At 43.5% G+C, this 22,423-nt stretch overlaps 1 protein-coding gene across 1 annotated transcript in view; it reads right to left on the bottom strand.

Annotated features, from left to right (window-relative positions):
• MUSK (muscle associated receptor tyrosine kinase) overlaps positions 1 to 22,423 on the bottom strand; it is a 57,494-nt gene that overhangs the window by 21,513 nt on the left and 13,558 nt on the right. Inside the window, exons 6-9 of the mRNA XM_059836561.1 lie at positions 10,824 to 10,948; positions 6,846 to 7,005; positions 6,480 to 6,486; positions 2,298 to 2,564 (exon numbers count right to left, since the gene is read on the bottom strand). Coding sequence (XP_059692544.1) covers positions 2,298 to 2,564; positions 6,480 to 6,486; positions 6,846 to 7,005; positions 10,824 to 10,948 — 559 coding nt within the window. The remainder of the gene's footprint in view (positions 1 to 2,297; positions 2,565 to 6,479; positions 6,487 to 6,845; positions 7,006 to 10,823; positions 10,949 to 22,423) is intronic.

Here is a 22,423-nt window from a genome sequence, read left to right as displayed (position 1 = left end):
TAGATAATAAGATAAAAATACAAGGACATACATCAAGGGTAGTATGTCCGTGAAAAACTGGGAGAGCTCTCCCACATCGGAGAGAGTTAAACTCTTACTTATGAAGTATTTCAGCTGAAAACTTGTGTAGTCTAGCCAGCTTCTGCAGAAAGCTATAAAGTTGTCAGTAAAGAGAAGTTAAGAGAATTGGAAAGTAACCAAGACCATGTGAGATGTGTTCAAGAGCCCCCAGATCACTCTCAGCCATAAAGATGTATATTAGATGTCTGAGTTATCAAAAGGACTATTGGGCTCTGGAAGAACTGCTGTCCAACTGATGCTCTCTGAAGACAGGAATTGGGAAGGATGCTATTCCAGAACTTTTCTTATGAAGAAAGCTGCATTAAAATCAGGGTGGAAGGAGGGAGGAATAATTAATAAAAAACCAACATTGACTCATTTGAAGAAAAATGGTTCCAGGCAAGCTCATTAGCATTTAGACATATTTGCAAATGTTGTAACTGTTGGCTCAGGTGCATCAAGATCAAGCGCATATTTATGTTAGTTTATATAATTCTGACTTTAGAAGTGCCCCAAAAGTACAGGTCTTCGGTCAAATCACTGTGAGTTTTGGTCCTGCAGGGCCACTCATGGGCAGGGGTAAAGGAAGCAAGGCCGAGATCTAACTGAAATACTTTGCAGAGCAATGTGCAAAACCCTTAGCTGACTAATGTGCTGTGCGTGTGTGGCTGAGATATAAATACTGTCACAGATCTTGAAAAAGGGCAGAGTGATCGTGTGTTTAAGGGCACAATGACAAAGAGCAGAACATTGAGGTGGCAGGGAGGAGCCTGGCAGTGAACAGTAAATGGTGCTGCATGATTATCTCTGGACACTTGCACATAATCTTGTTCCATAGGATACATGCTACCTCTGTGTCAATGGTAGAATACCAGGCAGCATAGGAACCAAGTAGAAAGCTAAATGTATGACCAATATTCACAGTGGGATTTTCCTCTATGCCATTGTTTTAGAGGTATTAAAGGAGAAGCAACAAAAAAGGTCCTGATTACAAAACCAACATGTTGCTGATTGTCTTAGAAAGCCCCTACATAACTGGAGAAATGATTGCCATTAGACATCTGGCACAAGTCCAGCCAGCAGTGTGCTCGCCATGCCTGTAGAAAAGATTTGTATTTTATTTGGGACACTAGCTGGAGCTACTCTTCCAGTAAACACAGATCTGAATAATATTTTAAAATGTCTTTCAAGGAAGAACAAAGCAGTGCACTTTAGGCAGGGATGTCAGCTGCCCAAATGTTTTTAGGGGCTGAACATGACAGGAAAAAGAAAGCTTCATCCTGATATGTGTGTGGGGGGCTGTCCTCTGCAAAGCAAGCAATCATAATTGTCTTGCAGTTAAAAATAACCAAACCTGGACTGGGCAGAAGGTGGACAAAAGCTATGTGCAGGGCTCTGGAAAACCAGTTTTTTTCTGGTCAGAAAATCTGCGAAGGATTTAAAATTTCACTGCAAAGAGGAAAGAAAGAAACTCGCCTCCATGACCATGGTGGGAGGACAAGGAACAACAAGGGAAGGGCTGCTCAGGAGGTTGCGTAGGGAGAGGGAAGTGTCTGTCACTGGGATGTGTTTACAAATACCTGTCAACAGCAGATTAGCTATAGTAAGAGATGCTTTGGACTCCTCAGGGTCCCTGTCTGCCCAATTTCAATGCACATTTCTCTGCTTATAGAAGGGTACAATAACCACATTGTAGTTTTGGTTTATCAGATACAATTAAACAGGCAATGTCTCTGGTCTCATCATTTTTGTCACATTTTTGTCATAGCAGGAAGTGCTAAATATTTGTATATTGCCTTGGCCAGATTTGTTGCATCTTCCACGGCTGCATTTAGTCACAATTTGAAAGAAGCAATTACTCTTTATAGTAATAAAAAATATAGATACTGGCCTAGAAAGATAACAATAACAGAAAACAGTATGTTAATTATTGAAACTGCTCATGCAATTCAAATTGATACTTCTTTTCAACACAATCCTCCATACACCTGATGTAATGTAGAGGTCTGGACTTCAAATTCAGACCACACCCTAGCAATGAGCACAGTGAGGGCTGAATCAGTCTGCGTGTACAGAAGAGGGAGCAAAGGGAAAACCTGTACAAACCTAGAGGGCCCAGCTTCACTCAGCTTCACTTGCTACTGCAAGCAAGCCTGGACAGTCCCTCACCACTCCCCTGCTGCATACACATCCCCACGAAATGAAAGTGAAATATGAGCATGTTTTTCTTCATTTACCTGCACACTGGTTTTGGAGCTGGCCCAGCTCCCGAGGGATTGCACTCCTGGAAGATGTAGTTACACAGCAGAGACTCAGCAGCCGGTTGGCAGAATGAACTCACCATTTTCAGTTCAGTCCAGGCAGTGTGCACAAGCAGCTCTTGGGTCTCCTCTGGGTCAGCATACGAGGAGTTGAAGAAAACAAGAGCATTCTTCGCCAAGATAGCACTACACACCTCACCTCTGTATGTGCTGCAGTAGCCTGCGTCACCCTTGTACAGCTTGCTGTCGAGGACAAGAGCACACACACACACAGAGTAAGCTCACAGATCTAAACAGCTGCATGAGCACAATGGCCCTGTTTCTGAATAAAGTGGCATGTGTTAGGCTAACAGAGGGCAGAGGAGATGGTAGATGTTTATACCACTAAAACCAGCTAATACAATGCAAGAATGAAACTTCTTCAGGGTACCCTGCCTTGTGCCAGCCCAGGTGAGCTCCAGGGATGACAGTCTGACCAAGAGTTGTTAAAATTATAAATGGACTGAAGACTGAGCAATCACACAGTACCATGACCAAGCACGGCCCCTCACCCTGCCCCTGGGCTCTAATGGGAAAATATTTTACTTTCTTTCTTCCCTGCAGAAGGGATCAGCCACGCTGCTCGCTTGCAGTCCTGTGATAACTTGGGATTTTTTGCTCTGCTGTCTAACAAGAGTTAGAGTTTAATTTAAGATAGACTTGATGAGCAGGATCCAGGTAAGTACAACCCATCATGTTCCAGGGAATTTTTCGCAAGGTCAGACCAAGCTCCTGCCTGCCCTTCCACAGCTCCTGCACCACTCCTGACCCTGCCCCTCTTCCACAACTTTAGCTGTGGGACTCAGAGATGAGGAAGGCACAAGTCTTTGTGTTTTCCTTCCCCGTGTTTCTCTGCGAGGTGCATCTTCTCTCTTCACCACACCTGCCATTTTGCACAGTCCTGACACATAGCATGGGCACAGAGCTATGCAGAAGCAGTAAAAATCATAGTAGGGTCGTCTTCTTTGAGGGCCATTTACTTGTCATTCCCATGTTATTTGGGTCTAGGAGGAGATGTCTCCCCCCTTCCTTCCTCCCAATGGCCATCAAAAGTAAGCAGCAGGGAAAGGGCAATGCACAGGTCAGCCACGCTTCCAGTAGCTCCCACAGTCGCCCAACAGCAGCAAGGTCTACAGGTGAGGAGGTGCCCTCTGCCTAGGCAGCCTGTGGGATGGTGTCCTGGGTATGTGAGGCAAAGCTGTGAAAAGAGACTCCCTGTGTGTGGGGCATGGCCAAATCAGGGCAGAGAGGAGGGCTGGGTGCAGCTGTCCCCACTGCCATTCGGTCAGTGTAACTGGGGTCAGAGAGTTCAATTCACAACATGCCAACCATTTGGAGCAGTCAACAGAGCTATTTGTATCTTTGCCTTTTATTTCTTTCCCTGTCCAAATAATCACCCATTGTTAGCTCTGGTGTTTCTTGCTGGTTTTTTGGGGTTTTTTTTCAGAAAGCTGGAGGTACATGGACAAAGAATTACAGAGGATGCTCACATTTCTGTTCTTCAGATGCTGTTTTCTGCAGATGACAATACCTGGCCCTGTTTTAGCTGCTCTATTTTGGGCTCCATGTGAATTTTTTCTTTAATTTTTTTTCTGTGTCACACTGGATAAAAAATACAGGAAGGCACCAGCCCTTGAGGTTTACCAAAATGGCAGTGATGCTCGGACACTGCATCATCCCAGGCTCCATGGACACACTTTCACGTGACTCAGGAGTCCCCCAGCATACCACACTAGTCTCACAGCCCATGACATCTCCCCAACACACTGCAGGATTCCTCAAAGCAATGCACTGATTCCAGCACCCTGCTAGAACTGCTCTTGGCATGACAGGGGTCATGTTATTTACAATTCCCTGATGATTCCCACTGTGCTTAATCTGAAATCTGCATCCTTCCTGCAGCCCAGGGGCAAAAGCAGGGACAGGTGTGCCTGGGGCAGCTGTGCTGCTGACTTCAGGGGACTGCAGAGGCAGACTAAGAAGAGCCAACAGTGCTAACATTATGTTTCCTTGATTTTCTAAAATGTGCAAGGAGACACAGACCAAGTTGCAATGGAGAAGTAGCAACAACATGTTTCTCATGTTGTGAACAATGGCCTGTGACAATGGTTTGTCACAGAAAGAAAACATCATGCAGCAAATGTTAAGAACACCTATAGGACAGATGGGCTGAACATTTGTTCTGTGTCCCCATGCTGTCATACCTGCATGAGTGCAGGTGTAAGGCAGAAGTCTGCCATCATCATTGGCTCATCATTTAATTACAAGCTTCCTGAATCAATCTTGCAAGCTCCTGTGATGGAGGCAATAGTCTTTGCAGGGAGTCTGTGTCAGCAGAGTGGCAAAACCATTTGCTCAGACCTTCCCAGGCTTTGCTCTTTTCTGTAGTGGCCAGAAGCTCCCAGCCCATCTCCCAGGCTAACATTCTCATTTTCCTTCCAGACTGATCAGCCAGTGCAGCACGTAGAAACATGAAAGGATTCTAAAGAGAAAAAGCCATCTAAATTGTTCAATCCTGCAAAAATTACTAAGTAGAAGCTCATTTCTCATTGCATGTAAGTGGCTTTATTCATCCATAACTCTGCTTGGAACAAATATAACCTTCTCTTGCCCTAATCTGGTGAGCATTAAACCAAATTACATTTATTAACTGTGAACAGGTAGGAGTTTACCTTGCAGTTAAGCTTTGCCCTGAAAATTAATAAGGTCAAGGGAAACTGTGCATCTGTAACCAAATAGAAGTTCCTTCAGAATATTCTCCCCACTTCCATATTTCAAACATCCTTACTGCTGGCCTGACTCAAAACCATTGTTAACCACCCAAGTTTCATCTCCAGTTATGCCTCTGTAAAGGAGCTCAGTGATCCCTAGGGATGAACCTCATCTGCACAGTTGGAATGAAGAAATGCTAACCCTTAATTTAAGCCAAATTAAGCAAACCCCCTTGGTTCATCATTCTTCTTCTCCTTGGCCTAAAAAGAGCCTCCACAAAACCACAGAAAGTCATTCTTACCTCCATTCTGCCAAGAGGCACCAGATCCAGGAATTGTGATGAACCAGGAGAAAGAAGAAATGGAAAAGACATCAGTGACACTTCATCGCTCCCTCTGAGATGCATAAGTCAAGATTTCCATGCTAGGAAATGTGTCTGACAACTGAGAGCTGTATGAAAAAAATGCACCTAAATTCTATTCCTTTGTTTGAATCTTCTTGTGGGGAAGAAAAGTTGGCCATCACTGAGTGAGAAAGTGAGAAAGAATGAGGAGGAGGAAGTGGATTGTTGATGGCAGTGCCAGCTGAAGTGGACTCTTGCACCATAAACCCACACTTTTATCCTGATCCTTTGGGTCCCATGTAACCAGCAGGTAGCATCCTGTGTTTAAGCCACATGGATATCCATTACTTCAGGCAGCAGCTGTAACAAGCAGGAGAAGCCAGGGCTGGAGTTGCAGCACTGGCACACAGCAGTGGCCCTGGCTTGCCATGCCACAGGAGGTTGGGCAGTGCCAGCACAGGGAGGAGGCACAGGGCATCAGCCAAAGGCCAGGGCACCTCTGCCCTTGGAGCCTTGTGAGCTGGGGCAAGGCCAAGGCAGAGTCCTGCTCAGGTCTAGGGGGTAGCTCTCTCCTGCTGAGCACACACAGCCTGGAGCACTACAACTTCCACCAGCCCCAACTACCTGTGCACCCCGCTGCATTTGTAGGACACGCACTTGCCTGGGCTAAAAGCAGAAGAGGGGATGGGAAATACAGCACCAAGTGCTGAGGTCATTATGCAGCAGAGATGACTGGTAGGTTTCAATGCCCAGTGTAAGAAACAGCATGATTGCTTTCTCAAGAAAGCAGAAGCTAAGGCACAGAGAGATAAACAAGTACCTGCCAGGTTAAAAGCAGAACCAGGGCTACCATCCCATGTCCAGTTTGATTCTCTGTCCTCTAAGTAAATCCCCTTGCCTGTCCAAAGAGGGATGGGACAAAGTACCACCTTTCTCTCTGTATGACAAATGCTGTTAGTTAGCTCTGACCATATATACCATAGAGGTATTTCTCCTCTTTGGAAATTAATTTTCACATTTAGGAGATGTCTCTAAGGGAAGAGATAACTTCAGGCAAGGCAGACTACCACTCTGAGAGCAGCCACCCTGCTTTCTGGATGCCAACCCCTTGTGAAGCTGAGCTGCTTGAAGCTATTTTCACTTTGCTGTTAGATGATACCAGCACTGGGTCATGGCCACAACTTCCTCCATATGGATGAACTTACCAAGTGTGCTTCTGGGACACAAAGTACAAGACAGCATCAGACATTCAGGAAATGACAGCTATGCCCGTCTCCAAAGTGTAAGAGTATATGAGGAAATAGCCTGGTGGAGGATGTACTTGTACTCAAATTTAGGCCCCCACACACTATCAGCTCCCCAGGCTTCCCCTCTTCCACCACACCCCTTTCCTCTTCCCCACAGGAAAGGCCTCTTCTTTCCTTGCATACCTGAAATGCTGATGGTTGCTGCTGCTTTTGCAGCTCCAAAAGTTTTGCTGTGCTTGTTTGTGGCAAGACAAGTGAACAGGCCAGGTCGGGTGACATACACTTGCAGCCTGGAATCAACCACTCTGTCCTTGACACTTTCTGCTATCGACCCCATAGAAACCTGAAAGAGTGAAAGCCCAGTTCAGTAGAATTCCCAACAAAGACACAAACAGGCAAACCAAGGAAAAATCTGAGACAGAGTCCCAAGCATTTAAGTGAGCAGAGGAAGATGTGGCAAGGAGACCAACGTGGCAGAGACCTAAAGCTGCTGGTGTTACTTTGGTGCTTTCATAACCATCGTCTTCACATGCAGAAATAAATGTTAAAAGATCTCTCTTATTTCACACTTCAGCAATACTTTTGAAATTAGGTTTCAGTTCAAGAGGGTCATAGTCACAATTTGGTTTATGTAATTGAGCTGGCTAATTACTACAGTAGTAGTAATAGTAGATGGTTTGTAGTAAATGGTTTGCCTCTTGTAGTAGATGGTTTGCCTCTTCATGCCTTCGGAAGGAACGGCGCAGGATGACTTTGTGAACTGCTACACAGAGGAAGAAAAGAAGATAGTTTGGATGTCATTGATTCTGAATTAGTACAACCACTGCAATACTCTCAAAGCAGTCATGAGCATAGAAAGTGCTCTGGCTACAATTCTTAAGCAGATATCTGCTGGATTTTCTTATCTCTCAACTAGAACTATGGAAGGGGCTGAAAAGATGGTGATTTTGGCCAGCTTTTTTCCCAGATCAGTAACTTGCAGTTAAATGAGCTTGAAGACTGCTGATTTTGGCCAGTTGGCCTTGATTTACCACCAAGACTTTCCTGCCAACATGGCATTCATCAAAGTAGGAGAGCATGGTACATACAGACTCTATCTTAAAAAGGCAGGAGGCAGGAGAGCATTGCCTGCTCTAATCTTCATACTGATAAGAAGCATCAAACATAATTCAAGCGAGATATGTTGCCTGCGGACCCCCTAGGTGCTACCTGACTCTAAGGACATTGCAGATTTTCTCCCTGGATTTGCCCCAGCAAAGCACTCTACCTACACATGTAACTAACACAGAAATATCAATCTGACCTCCCTGGAGGTCAGTAAAAATGTGCTTTCAATGAGACCTTTCAGTGAAATGAAATACCTATGGGTATTGACAGCAATAATTGAAAAAGCAAGAAGGAACTCAGCAGTGTTGTAACATGTCTGTAAGCAGATTGGATTCTCTATTGGATTCTATGAAAAGAAAATGCTGAAAAGAATATATTTGTTTTGCCTCTCTCAGAGTCAGCTTGGACTTGTGGTAAGAGAATGTTCATGAAGAACATTCATGAAATCACTAAATAATCAGACCAACACTGTCTGTAAGTACTGCACCAGGTATGTCAGCCACTGTGAAGGAGCCAGAGATATATTTGGCCTTACAATATGAAATCAGTTCAAGAGGGTGGGAGCCCAAGGGATATTTTTTCACAGATATGTCTTTTGTTACAGAGCTGCTCAAATTCAGTTTTAGAATCCTTTTCTCTCCAGAAACCACACAGCAATAAAATGGTGCAGGGACCTTCTCAGTGGGAAGGAAGTATTTCCTACAGGCCACCTCTGCCTTCCAGCATCTTGGTGGGATAGGCCTGCCGTGAACAGCTTGTGCTAATCAGGTCTTCTCTCCCTGCTGGCTCCTCAGGCCTCAGGTGGACCACGTCTGGCAGAACTGGACTGTACCTGCTGAGCACAGATAACTCGGATTGTTCCTTCCAGCTTGGGACACAGGAGGAAGAGCTTGCTCAAGTAACTGCAAGCAGTGCAAGCAGTATGCACCATGTACAGTGGACAATCACATGCAGTGGTGCCTAGGACTTCCACACTGGCCATCTGTTGTTTCCTTTACTGGAAACTTCAAGATGTTCCCATGTGTTAATTGATTCCCTTTCCTCTTCAAACACATTTCCTGAGATTTTGTTTCCAGTTCTCTTTTTAGCCTTTAAAACATCACCTCAGCTACCAGGAAATTAGAGACCTCTTCATATCTTCACACCTGGCTCATTTATTCCTGGATATGTGGAAAACTACATTATAAGGTCCATGATGTCCTGTGGTGCATAGCAGGAGGAAAATGTATTGTGTTTCTAAATAGGTAGGCCAGGCAGCTGCTGCACAGAGGAGTTTCTATCCTCTTCTTCCAGGGAAGCTCAGTAAGCTCAGCAGACTCCTGTTCTTTGAACCTCAGGACAATTACAGGTTGGTGCTCAGAAACCATAATGCCACAGGCATGCTGTATCTTCAAATGACTCACCCTTGCTGTGAACCAACCCTCAAATTCACCATGTCCCATCCACTGCCTTCCTGCTGACTCTCCCAGAGACAGGCTCTCATTAAGGTTTCCTTGCCTTATTTAAAGTGAGGCAATCAGGAGCACTACCCTTCTGGGACTGGGCTGTGCCTTTCAGACAGCAATGGGGCAGAGCAGACATGACCAGTCAGGCAGTGGCCCAGGCAGGGGCTGAGATCATCTCATGTGCCTCAGCTCTCTGTGGGACCCACTCACTGGGATCTCAGCAGAGCACAGATCTGTGCTCTGGAAATATATTGCACTTTCCATTTACTCCAGACTTCTGCAAAGGTTTGATTCCCAGTGGAGAAGAAGTCTTAAATAAACACCTGCAGTTGTCTCAACTAAATATTGTCACCAAGCACCCACAGTTCCCAGGAGAGGATGATCTGATCCCTCTGCTGCTCTGCCTAGCAACACTGAAGGAATATAGAAAATTAGCCCTAATCAGACTGTAGGACACAGAGGGGGCAAGGAAGGCAAGACAGCCTGCAGAGTAGCCATGGGGTCTTGATAAGGTGTTTTAATGTGTGGAGAGAGGAGATCCAAACTAGGATGGTGATAGCCCCTGAAGTAAGAACCAAGGGGATTTATTAGTCTCCTGGACCAGCAAGTCCACAGAAATGGTCAGGATCAGCCTGTGCTCAGAAGGACTAGGGGCTGAAGGAGGTCCATGAGAAAAAGCAGAGGCAAATTGCCAGCCTGCACTCAGCAGACACTCCGCCTGCCTCCACAGAATCATGCCCTGGAGCTCACATCTTTTAAAAAGCTGTCAAAAGACCAAAGAATGTATAAAGCATGCTCACCTTAAGCACAAGAAGACTAGAGGGAAGCTATGGCAGGCTTGGGCTGCAGTGCTGCCATGACTGTGGTTCCCTGCTCACTCCCACACAGGCGGTACTCGGTGTCGAGCAGGTTTTCAGTTCACTGAAATGAAGGCATTGCAACAGCCTACACACAGGCATGAAAGCCAGGCAGATTGAAAGCAAGCACCCATATTAAGTGGTCAGGATCATTAGACCACAGAATCTTTCCTATGAGACACAGCAGATTTGCATCCCTTGATGCCTGCCACTGAAGAGGGTGTGCCTTTCTTGAGAACATGCTTCTGCCCAGGGATAAATTCATGACATATTTCACATCACCTAGGTCAGCCTAGAAAATTTCAGATCTATTATCTTCTTCAAATATGCTGTGCCTAATGTGGTTCCACAGGTATTTGACCTCAAAACAGTTTCTCTATCTAACTCCGTGGTTTATGTTACTTTGTCAAATATGCAATTCCTCGTTATTGTTACCGCATTATTAGAAAAAGAAAGGAAAGATAGCTGCAGAAATACACAATGAAGTCCTAGAAACTCTGTATTGGAGGATGGTTGAAAAGGTCCAAAGCACCCTTCATCTTGGGCTTTTCAAATCCCAACAAACGAAGTCATACCACACCCTGGATAAGGGGAAAATTGTTTTTCCAGAGAAAACTGCAGCAGAGAGATGAGCCAGACTCAACCAGTTTGAAAAACAAGGTGCTAAGTTAGGAAGGAAGAGAAACCACTGGTGCTGACTACCAGCTGATAGCAGTCCTCCAGTGGCAAAAGCATGAAAAAGAGGCACTTACAGCTTTCCCATTTTCCAGCCAGGTGACAGTGGGGACTGGAAGGCCGGTTGCTGTGCACCGCAATGTCACCACGGACCCAAAGGTGATGTTTTGGGATTCAGGAGCCTTCAGAATCCTGGCAAACACTGTAAGAGAAGACAAAGGTGCTAGCTGAACAATAATGTAAAGCTGAGGCTGGCGCCGACATGGGGGTTCTCCCTCCCCAGTGGGTCTTGATGTAAGTCACAGCTCCATGAAGAAAAGTAGAGCGCAGGACAGGCTTCCCAGTGAGTCACATTCTCAGGAGACAGATGAGGAGGAGAAAAAAAGAATTTAGTGTGGTTACATTCTGCACCTTACAGACCAAAGTTTAACTCTGGAAATTTCTGTGTCAAGTCCAAAGCCTCGAGGAGGTAATGTGCAAGAAAACCAGGAGGAAACTCTTCAGTAGCATGCAGATGGAACAGCTTACAGCAAAAAAAGCAGCAAGTTACCATGCTGGCCTGCCCAGGCGGACCTGTGAAACTTTGTCAGAACCATTAAGGACCGCCAGTATGGACATGTGCCATGAAGGTTAAGGGTCAGATAAACATCTCAGTCTGATTGCAGTGATTAAGACTTGCCACAGAGTGCTGCAAACACTGGCATTTTCCATGCAACAACAAGCTTCCCTGAGGGGAAATGTCTAACATCAAGCATCAAGGTATGAGAGAATGGCTGGCAAAAACTTTAGGAAGATGAGATTGCAGTGGAAAAGTAGACTTTTAAAGTGGCTTCTCATTTCTACAGCTCTTGCATCTTTTGTGGAAATAAGGTTACTGGGCACTTTGCAGATACGCGAAATAAGCATTCACCCACTCCCTTTCCATTGTTGTTAGTTGGTTGGGGGTGGGGGATTGGGGGAGGGGGCAAGGGGGAGGACTGTTGGCCAGAAATAACAACTGAAGTAGTTTTGCTGAAACTTATTTTGATCCAGAAACACAACCCTGATGGTCTTAACAAGCTGCTGTACTTGGACCACATAGAGAAAAGCAGAGAAGAGAAACTTCCCACCTGGAACATTTGAGTTTTGACCTAAAATTTTTAATGGAAACACCAGAATGTCTGTACGGAAGCAAGCTCAAAAGCACTGCAATTTCTTACTCAAATTTCTCGTGCTTAGTGAGTTACACCTTCTGGACCACACAGTAATGTCTAAAAATCTCCATCAGAAACTTTAATAAGCAGGGAAGTTTCTCTTGGAGTTGTCAGAAAAGCCTGAGATCTTGTTTGCCACTTTTATCTGTGTGTTTCTTCTTATCAGCACACCTCACCACGTCAGCATCCTCTGTTTGCCCTATGCAGAATTAGAACATCTAAGTGTTCTAATAGTGTCCCCACTATTTGGTATGGGAAGGCTTTGTCTGCAAAATTTCAGATGAACTGAAAAAAGTATATGCTTTCCACATAGTCTTTCCACCCAGTTCTCAGCTGGTATGCAGGTGAGATTTGTTTTGACAAAGATCCTAAAAACAGCTTTTGCTCATAGATAAGTAGCAGTAGGTGTTAATTTCAGCATGGAATCCTTTTTGCCTTCCAATAAACTCTTGGGCAGAGGCTTTTGGGAAGATTAAGTGTCAAGTCAGTTAAGTGAAAACGGTGAGAAGATAAATATTATATTGAGCTTCTTAATTCTTCTGTGTGCTTCGAGCAATCCCACTGTCTCTGCTCAGTGCCACCTGCCTAAACTCAAAGCAGGAGGCTTCTGCACCTCCTTACCCCTCAGCGAGGCAGCAGGTATGAAACTCCATCAGTAATAAGAAAAGCTGCAGTCACTGGCCAGAAGCTTTTCTCATGAATAATAAGTAAAATGAAACCTTTGTCTGAAGTTTCACTTCAGGCCATTAACACCAGATGGTTATGAATTCGGACCCAAGTTTTGCAGGCTAAGCTCATAATTATTTTTATGCTTCATTTGGAGAAATACTAAACTTTGGGGCCTGTTCTCTGGCAGCAGTTACATTCACATGGCTCCAGCTGAGCCAGCACGTTGGCTTCCAGGGCTGGAATATGGCCCTTAGTGCTTCTCTTAGCCCAGTATGCTGCTGGGACCCTTGCCCACCTGATTCTGCTCTCTGACTCTGCTGCTCAGATCCTGCCCAGTTAAGTTAATACCAAAGTGACAAATTACCAGCACTCAGTTAGCTGATGTTGGACAGTGGCAATATGTCCTCCTCTGTGCTAGCTGCTCTTCCAAAATCTGCTAGGATTTTTCAGCCAGGAGTTAAAAAGACACACTTTTTGTATGGCAAATAATGGAAAATGGAAAATGGCAATAACACAGGCAGGGTGCAAAGCCACAGCAAGCACTATGGCTCTGCTCATGCCTGGCATGGTGCCTTTGGGGAGGTCAGAAAGCTACATTCCTCTTCCCAGGGTCCAACCATCAGCACTGATCACTGCACTTGCTTTAGTAGCCCAGCACATTGCTAGATAAGCAGTTGCCTGCCACCTTTGGTAAGACAGAGCATCAGGCCATCCTTAAAATCCTAAAGCACCAAATATGGGGATAAAAAAATCCAGCAACAGCTTCTAAACATTCACATATTTCTGGTGGCAAGTACTGCAGGGAGGGATGGCTAAATAAAATTTGGCCTATAAGGAACTAAGCTGATTTCCAAAGTGTGGAAGAATTGAAATTCCTTCTATCCCCGTGCTATCATTCACATTTTTCAAGACCTTCAGAACTGAAATTACATATTTAATTATTTCAGATACTTACATCTGCATGCTTTCAAATATTTTACTTAAAGTTTAGCTATGTACTCTAATTTTGTTGTTGTAGATGGTAATACTGGAATAAACTGGGGAGGAGGGGGGATTGAATTATTTTATTTTTAAACAGAAATTTCCTGGGACAAGGGGCCAGGCTTTCCACATACTAACAGGTTTTGGAGCATGGCTGATTGGCCGATCCAGGGACATATATTCCAAAGGACTCTTGATCACTTTGGGAAAGAGTATTAAAAGAATAGTATCACCTATTTCTCAACCACATAATGTATGGGTAGATGATCAACACATTAACATTGCAGTCAGACCTGAGTGCTGTGGGAAAGTGGTGGGTTGCACAAGTGCAGCCAATGCCACCATCCACCTGTGCAAAGCAGGGCAAGAACACCAGGAAGAGCTCAGGGTCCATTTTGGCTACTGCATGAGCAACAAAATCTGTCCTGTATCTAAATGACAGAACACAGACCCCACAACTATGATTTTTCTGCCCCGTCCCTCTCCTCCCCCACCCCCCAATTCCACAAGTAGAGACAAGAGGCAAAGGCAAGTAAGGAATGACAAATCTGGTGGTAGTGCAGTTGGCAGGAAGAGGTGGGTGAAAGGCAAGCAGAAGGATCAGGAAATAGCAATAAATGTTTGCAAAATTCACATTTTTTTGTGGGCTCAGGACCTTGTCTTGTTCTCAGTTTTCTTCAGAGTGAAAATTTCCAACAATCAGGTGATTTCTAATACTTCCATTATTGGTCTGCCCTTTTCCACATCCTCCTGGATTTGGATTTTGCCTTTGCCTATTTAGCTACATTACCATTACAAGGTTAGCAACATTCTTATCAATACCCCTGAGCTCTCTGCATTGGATTCACCCACAGGCATTCCAAAAAAGCAGTTAGGGAAAGTGGGCAAAGACAGCTTAATTTATTTATTTTAGTGGAAAATAAAACAGAGGAGCTGTAAATTAAATCCAGAGAGCTAAAAGCTAAGCCAGCATGTCAAATTTCACTCCCAAGCCCCTTAATAAATGTATTTTTTTTACAGCCTTGGTAAATGATGTTCTGTGCACTGCAGGGCTTGCTAGGAGGTATCTGTACCATGGCCAGCTGCTCTCGTTTCTGAGAATTACGTAACATCATCCAATCCAAACAGTAGGGCTTTAATTCAGTCACAAAATTTTTATACTATAAAAAGATTAAAGCAGCATGCCTTGCCCCCTCCTCCACATTGAATGGCTAACTCTTTCCAGGTGACTTTTTTTCCCCATTGCCTTTGATTGAGCTATGCTTCACTTCCCAGGTTTGGGGTCTGGTCCCGCAGTCCTGGCAGATGCCTGCTCTCAGTCTAGGTAAGGCCTTTTTTTTTGTTAAAGAAGGCTGGATTTGGCCAGTCACAACCAGACAGCTGTGTAGGTGGCCTGGAGCCATGCTGCTGCTTTGGGGAAAGGATAAAGTGATGCCCAAAGCACCAGTGGATACTGGGTTTTTTTGCCTTTTTACTTTAATATGTTCTCTGTATTCTTCACGCATGTATTTGTCACTCTGTAGCCTATTGTACTAGTGCTGGTTTTCCCAGTACTTTTCCATGGCCTTTCCCTAGGCAGAAAAACAAAGGAAATTCCAGAGCTCCAAGCCCTGGGAGGTGCAGGGCCCCTCTGCTATCTTGGTTCCTCCTGGGAACCAAGGCCTACAACAACTCTTTGGGACACATTTCATGGACAAAGCCCAGCTAGTGCCAAGTGGGGGACTCCAGAGAAGGGGCTTGACCTGGGGGGGGAGAATTACATCAGCATTTGTCCTCCTAATTGGTGCTTTTTATCAATTATGCTAATTTCCTTAGACCTATAAAAATGTATTCATTATTCATCCTTGGGAGGGTGGGCTTTTGTGGACATCTTTCCATTACTGCCCCTGAAGGCTTTCAAATAAAGATCCACTCTTATATTACCTCCTTACTAAAATGATCTTGAGTTTCACTTCCTGGTTGGGAAAAAGGCAACACCAGGATTGATCCTGGCAACACCAGGATCAGTCAAGCACTAGTTCTGGAGTGTGGGGTAGATTGCTTTTTACCCAGGGGCCACAGTTGCTTTGGTGAACCCTGTATTTAAGAGGATATGAGCAACGCTTTCCCATGCAGGTGAATTAACTTAGCCTGTCAACATCAACAGATGTTCACATCCAAGAGTTTGTTGGCAAAGTCCTGCCATACTGTAAAGCATCTGCAACCCCAGTAGTCCACAGCAAGGTAAGGCCACCAGGAGCTAACTTTGTGTTGGCAACTGCCTGGCAACATTCCCTTCCCACTGCAGCCAAAGCCTGCCCTCCTACCTGAGCCAGCCCCAATGTGCCCACCCTCCCAGATCTGGGCACATATCTCAATCTGCCTCGCTTTCCACAGCTGCTTTGTATTTATCAATGAAACATGGCCTTTTGGGTGACTGAAACCAGGTCTTTTGCACTTAATCTTTTTTCAGCTAAGCTGCAGAACACAGTGTGCAAAGGCAAATCTTGTGTGCACAATGCATTTTCCTTTGCATCTAATCTTGTTTTGAGATCCAATGTGTCTACACTGCTGCCGGAACTGGTAAACCACATATTGTCTTGGAAGGTTTCCAGACTTAAATATCCTGGCAAAGACTTTACACTGTGCAAAATTCACACTTAGCTAAATTGCAAACATTTTTTGTTTGTGTTTGCCAGTGTCCCATAGCCCTTTTGTACCTGAAATGTGAAAGGTCATAATTATTTCTTGTCTGCAGAGTTGTCTCTGGGCTTGGACTTTGCTTACAAAGCCACAGAAAAAACATTTCTTCTTGCTAGCTGTATGCTCTGAAGAACCATGAACTTGTGCCACTGTGATTTTTGCCAGTGACAAGTCAGTTTGTCTAACTTCCCATTCAGATTCATTCAGCTCATAACCTTTCACTCTTCCTAATGAGCCTAAACTAGGCAGTCAAGGAGAGATAAAAAGTAGAGGGACTACTATTTCCTTCCCACTGGCGAGAGATGAGGGAAGGTCTGACAAACACATTTTTAAATGCATAGAAACCTGCAGCACTTGTGTTTTCTAACATTACCTGCATAAAATAAAAAAAATTCTGTAAATGCTGCTGCCAAGAGCAGGCCACACACCATGCTCATGGATCAGCAGGCACAGAGACAGCCACGGCAAGCTGTGTGCAGCAGCTAATCACATCCAAGGGCTGACCGACCAGACAAGATACAGTCTCTGCTTGAGACTGTATGACAGAACCGAATCCCACCTTGGATTCGGACATGGAGAACAAACATATTCTTGGAGAACAAACATATTCCAGCGAGGACAAAGAGACAGGGAGTCAACCATTCCTCTCGCAGCAGCAGCAGCAGGTTCTGAGCGTGGATTAGCACTTCCAAAATGGGGATGAGTTAATAATTAAATCCCAAGATAACTGCAAGGTCAGTTTCATTTTGACCTCCAAGTATTTCTTACCTAGCTTGCAGCACTTATCTTTTTTTGTAAGCCTACCAAATAAATACAAAGAGGAGCAAAGCAGCTCTGGCAAAGCTGAAATGAGACACTTCCATTTATCTTTATCAAATTGCTTACCTATTTAATTTAATCTATGTACAAACATGCTTATTGCTAAAGAACCACTTGTATACAAGTTATCAAAACAAAAATAAAGTACACATACACTGCAGGAAACCCACTCAATCACTGTATTATTCCTCAGGGGACAGCACTATTACATACAGGGCCCAACAGAGCAAGGTGAGGAAGAGCTGTAAGCAAGCTGTAAGCAAGCAGCACTTCATCATCCACTGACCCTCACCCTGTTATTGTGGTAGCCCAGGAGGATAAGCCTCCAACACATCTGACTTATCTGCATTTTGTACACAATGGCAAGATGCAAGTTCTTCTGGCTCCTGATATATTAATTGGGAGACCTGGGTCTTGCTGTAGTCCTTAAAGCATCATGCAGCACAGTCTAGACTCCACAGCAACACATAGACACTCAGCCTGGAGCCTGAGGCTATGAGATGGGCACCAGGGACAATTCAAGATCTGTGTGAAAGTAAGATGGAGCAAAGTACATCTCCATCCTGAATCATATGCCTTCAGATTCAAAGCTCTAGTGTCTGATATAAAAGAAAATTTTTTTTAGCGACGCAAAAAACTTTCCAAACTAACTTTATTTTAGGGTGTACTCCTAGATTTATGGGTGGTAGCACAATTTGCATTAGCAGAAGGACTAATGTGATGATAAACATATCAGCCACTAGCTTCTCAGCTGTGAAAGACTTTACACTGCATGTAGATGTCTGTGGAATCCTAAAAGGAGACACCACAAATAAGCAAAGATGTAATAACCAGGAGTAAAATGTAAATAGATAGCTTATATCCTGTGTAACTATATAAAACCTGTTCTGTACAAGTGTTCATCTCTATATACAGAGCAAACACTAGATTCAAGGACAAGTGAGGATAATGCGTTCAAATTACTTCCCAAGGAAGTGAATGAGGAAATTCTTTTCATGTCATTACTGGTCTTATATTTGTATTTGGTTTCTTTGAAGGAAAGACCCTTTAAACCTCCCCGTGCTCTGTACAGAGTCACATCAGGTGCATTTATCTCTGCCTCTATCCACTACTGAATGTGAAACTGGAAAGGAAGTTTCCAGCCTCCCAAAGCCAAGGAGCAGGTCCTTTGCTTGTTCCACTCATGATCATGACCCATCATGACTGCTGCTGAGGCTACTAGTCTGTGTGCATTTATTGAAATGACAGCTATGCACAAGTCTCCCTCTCCTTCTCCCACCCTAAGGAATTGAGCAAACAATTATGGGGAATCACTGGGATACCCAAAAATGAGATGATTCATGCATTATCCTGACATCTGGTCTCCACCACTGGTATTAGCAATGCCATAAATTTAATTACACATCCTGTGAAAAGTACTTCCTTCTGTCTAGTTTAAAGTGCTGCTAGCAGTATCTGCTAGGATGTTCCTTGGTTTGGGGACAGCAAAGAGCCTGTTCCCTGCTCACCTTATCCACCACATGTGCTTGATTTTTAGTGTTGAAAACTTATCTAATTCCTCCTACAACAGAGATCCATCTCTTTTCCAAATTCTCAACTCCCTGTTTGATATACCCTTTTTGTGATGGGCTCGAGCCACTTCAGAATGCATGTCTCAGTTTGCTCTGGTCCCCTTTATCAGTTACCTATGGATATTCTCTGTCCTCTACTCCCTTCATTGTTCTGTGGGAAGCTCATGCTTTCTAGTTAGCCAATGGTTTAGAAGAGAGAGGGATTTTAGTTGCCATATCATTTTTTGTCTTAAAACCACAATTCATGAAATGCTGTGAGAAGATCATACATTTTTCCAATGCCTTCCCAAGGTCTATGTTAGGGGAAAGGGGTTTTTGTGAAAGGAAATAGCAGGCTCAAATGCTTTTAAAGAAGAATTTTGTGTATGTGCCTTGTCTGAAGCCTCATTGCAGCTCCTCATTGCAAGAGGCCATCCTATGATAATGACTCAAAGGCAGCCAGTGACACAGGAGAGCGAACTTCGGGAGTAAATTGAATAGCTCACACGTACTTGTCATTTGTTGAAGGTCTGAGGCTGCTTTCTTCCTCCTGCAGCTTGCCCTGTTACCCTGTAATTAGGGCCATGATTGTTTCTGCAGCATCTCAGAACCTTGGGATGACTCTGGTGAGTGCCGCAGGTAGGAGAAGATTTAATGAGATATTCTGGGGTTTCAGTTACACCCACGCCACCCCACTGAGGTCAGTCAAATACTTTGGTGTAATTACAGGCAAACTTGTAATGCTTCCTCCCCATAAACCCTTTGCAATGTTTAAAATCAAACTGCTGTATTCACCCTTTGCTGTCATAGGACATTGCCGGCAGTAACACACACCAGCACCAACACAAACAGGAAAGGCATCCTTTCCCAGAGCTTCTGCCTCTGCTCAAGGCCAAGCCAAAGGCTCTTCTTCAGTGTTGGTATTAGAACTTCCATGAGGAAGTTTCATCCAGTACTTAAAAGAAGAACTGCAAATTTCCTTGCCAGTTTGCTATTTGGCAATTCACCTGACCCAAAACACTCTGCCTCAAAAGATAATAGTGATAAAAATTCTGATTTCACACTGAAATCTAATTTGTGGGAAATGCAATATAACAGTGCTGACTGGCTGCTTCAGTGGTCTCTTGGTATCTCCCATATCTATGCCAAGTGCAGGCAAGTTGACACAAAAGTGTAAAAACTTTTTGGATGGCATATCAGGAGTCAGGTTTTATCTGAAATATAGACCACCTCTGGAATGTGGCCTATTCAAATTGATAGAATTTTCTGCACTAAATATATGCTTTTATTCCTCTTATTTGAATTTTTGTGTGGCTTGCTAGTCTGTTGATTTATCTGTGATGCAAATTTGTCCCAAGACATCCAAAAAACAGCTGAAGGAAGCTAATGCTTTACACTTCAAAGGGACAGTCTCTTAACTAAGCAGCTATGGCATTGCTTTTTATTGTCAATTAGTCTGCCATCTCCTCGCTGACACAAGAATTAGACTACATGATTAAAACAAAAATCTAGACTGAATCTGGCAAGTCCTTTCTTCTGAGGGGATAGTTCTCCAAGGAAAACCTTCCTATTTTTAAGGCTAAGGCAGTTTTCAGAAGTGGTTTACAGGGGAACATTTTTGTGGCCTGTGGCAGGGTATTATTTTAGTAGCTAGTAATAAGCAATAAAATGTGGCCAGGAAAAGACATCTATCTACCAGAGCTGGAATGCGAAACCAAACAACATCTAAGTCAGGGGAGTATAAGGAGATTTGCTTCTTTCATTGTTTTAATTTGATTGTTTTATGTGCTGCCACATAGTAGCACAGGATGAAGTGGAGCAGCAACACTTCAGCAGAGAGATCAATGAAATGGCCTTGTTAAAGAAAGGGTCAGTTGTTCTCAACCAATGCCTCTTCAGACAGCCGGAAAATGCAGAGATTTGAACCAAAAAAGTTAATATATCAATGGAGAATACAGGTTGTTTTTTTGTTAAAACACGCTGAATCTTCTAATGTTTGCCCTGGCTGTTTTGTTTGTTTCCTTACAGATGTATGATTGCTAATTTCTAGACATGTGTCTGTAGAGTGATGACTTAAAAACTAAAGGTTATCACACACTACACTCCTGAATTCCACAAGTCTCTGGTGCCACAGGCTGGTGGAGATCAAGCTCAGTTTCATATAAATCACAAGATGGAGTTGCATCTAACTCAATATACAAGCAACAGGACCATCCACATACTCCTTCCTCCCACATAGTAGTCCCTGTATTTATTGCCTTTTTCTACACTTTTCAACATTAAAAATGCATCACTGAGAAAGTGGAACTTCACAGGTTTCACTAGCTGGATGCAACACTGAGAAAGACAGGAAGTTTGTTCTTTACCCACAGGGGAAGAAAAACCTTTTGCACACCACATTCCAGTAGACCATTCACACTGTCTCCCTACATCAGAAAATTGCCATTCACGTGCTTCTGTTGGACTGGAAGGACACCTCTCAGGAAAATATTTTTCCTTCTGCTGTGTTAGTGCCTAATCCACCACAACCCTTTGTACATTTCAGTGACAATAACTCCATTGATTTCCAGAAAATGCTCGTTCAATAGTTGAAGCTAAATATAAGGCTAAGGCTGAAATGTAGTTTACAGCATTTTTTCATTTGTAAGCAGGTGTTACTTCTAAACTGTCAGAAATTCATCATCAAATTTTCAATTTCTTTTGTGATTTTGTTGTTGTTGTTTTGAAGAATGAAGAAGAACAATAGCTTCTTCGTGTGAATTCTACCAATTCACAAAGTGTCACTTTCCTTCCCCTAAGGACAGAAGAAACATTCTCCAAAACAAAGAAAAAAACTGAGCCCAGGTCTGGCAATAGCACCTGTAAATTATCACAAAATTTACAAGCTTGTGGCTGTTCTGCAACAGACACTTCTTATTTGATGCAGGAATTACATATAATCTGAACACTGTCTATAAGGATAATATCTGAAAAACATAGTAAGAGATTAAAGCAAAATCATCCGATGGAATTTTTTTTGCATGTTAAGAAAAAATTAATGAGGCAGCTTCACTCTGTGTTTGAGTGATAAGCACACTCATAACAGGAATATTCCCATGCCTCTTACCACTCAAGAGCTCAAGGCTTTAAATATATTCTTTTAATATCACACAATTCATACATAATGGATATGGGGAATATAATTCTTAACTCATGTCAGACCTTGGAGACTGTACAGTTTTAGGCAGCAGGCCCAGAAGCTGAACCTGAAAAGCTCTTGCATGGCTTTTGTGGTTCTGGTCCTATTAATGGACCGGTTTGATGTCACTGCAAATACCAACAAAAATGAAAATTCCTCCCCTTCTATGGCCTATGTACATAAATAGCTGTCTAATGCATAAAGGAAAAACCAAAGGTCTTACAGACCCTACAGATTTCAAATGCTCAGAGGAGGCCCAAAAAATGCCTTCGTAGGACAGCTTAAATCTTTACACCGTGCCTTAAATTTTCACTTTCATCAATGGTAATTTCTGCTTTTGATGACAAATCTCAACGGTATTGATGGCAATGACTGCTTCTCTATTTCTAAAGGAGTGATTTCAGATTTCAGAAAACTGGAACATCTTAACCATCTCAGTCAGCATCCTGTCAATAAACGTCAGCCTTCAGACACCTGTGCTAACTACAGATCAGATAAGAAAGCAAATGCCTCTATTCAATCATAGTCCTTAATCTTGGATTAATTCGGGAACCTTTCAGCCAGAGATTCACTGTGAGAATCAATACAGCAAACAACAATAAATC

This window comes from Haemorhous mexicanus, chromosome Z (genome assembly GCF_027477595.1).
Source record: "Haemorhous mexicanus isolate bHaeMex1 chromosome Z, bHaeMex1.pri, whole genome shotgun sequence".
NCBI classification, from domain to species: Eukaryota; Metazoa; Chordata; class Aves; order Passeriformes; family Fringillidae; genus Haemorhous; species Haemorhous mexicanus.
This window is presented reverse-complemented; position numbering and strand designations above follow the sequence as displayed.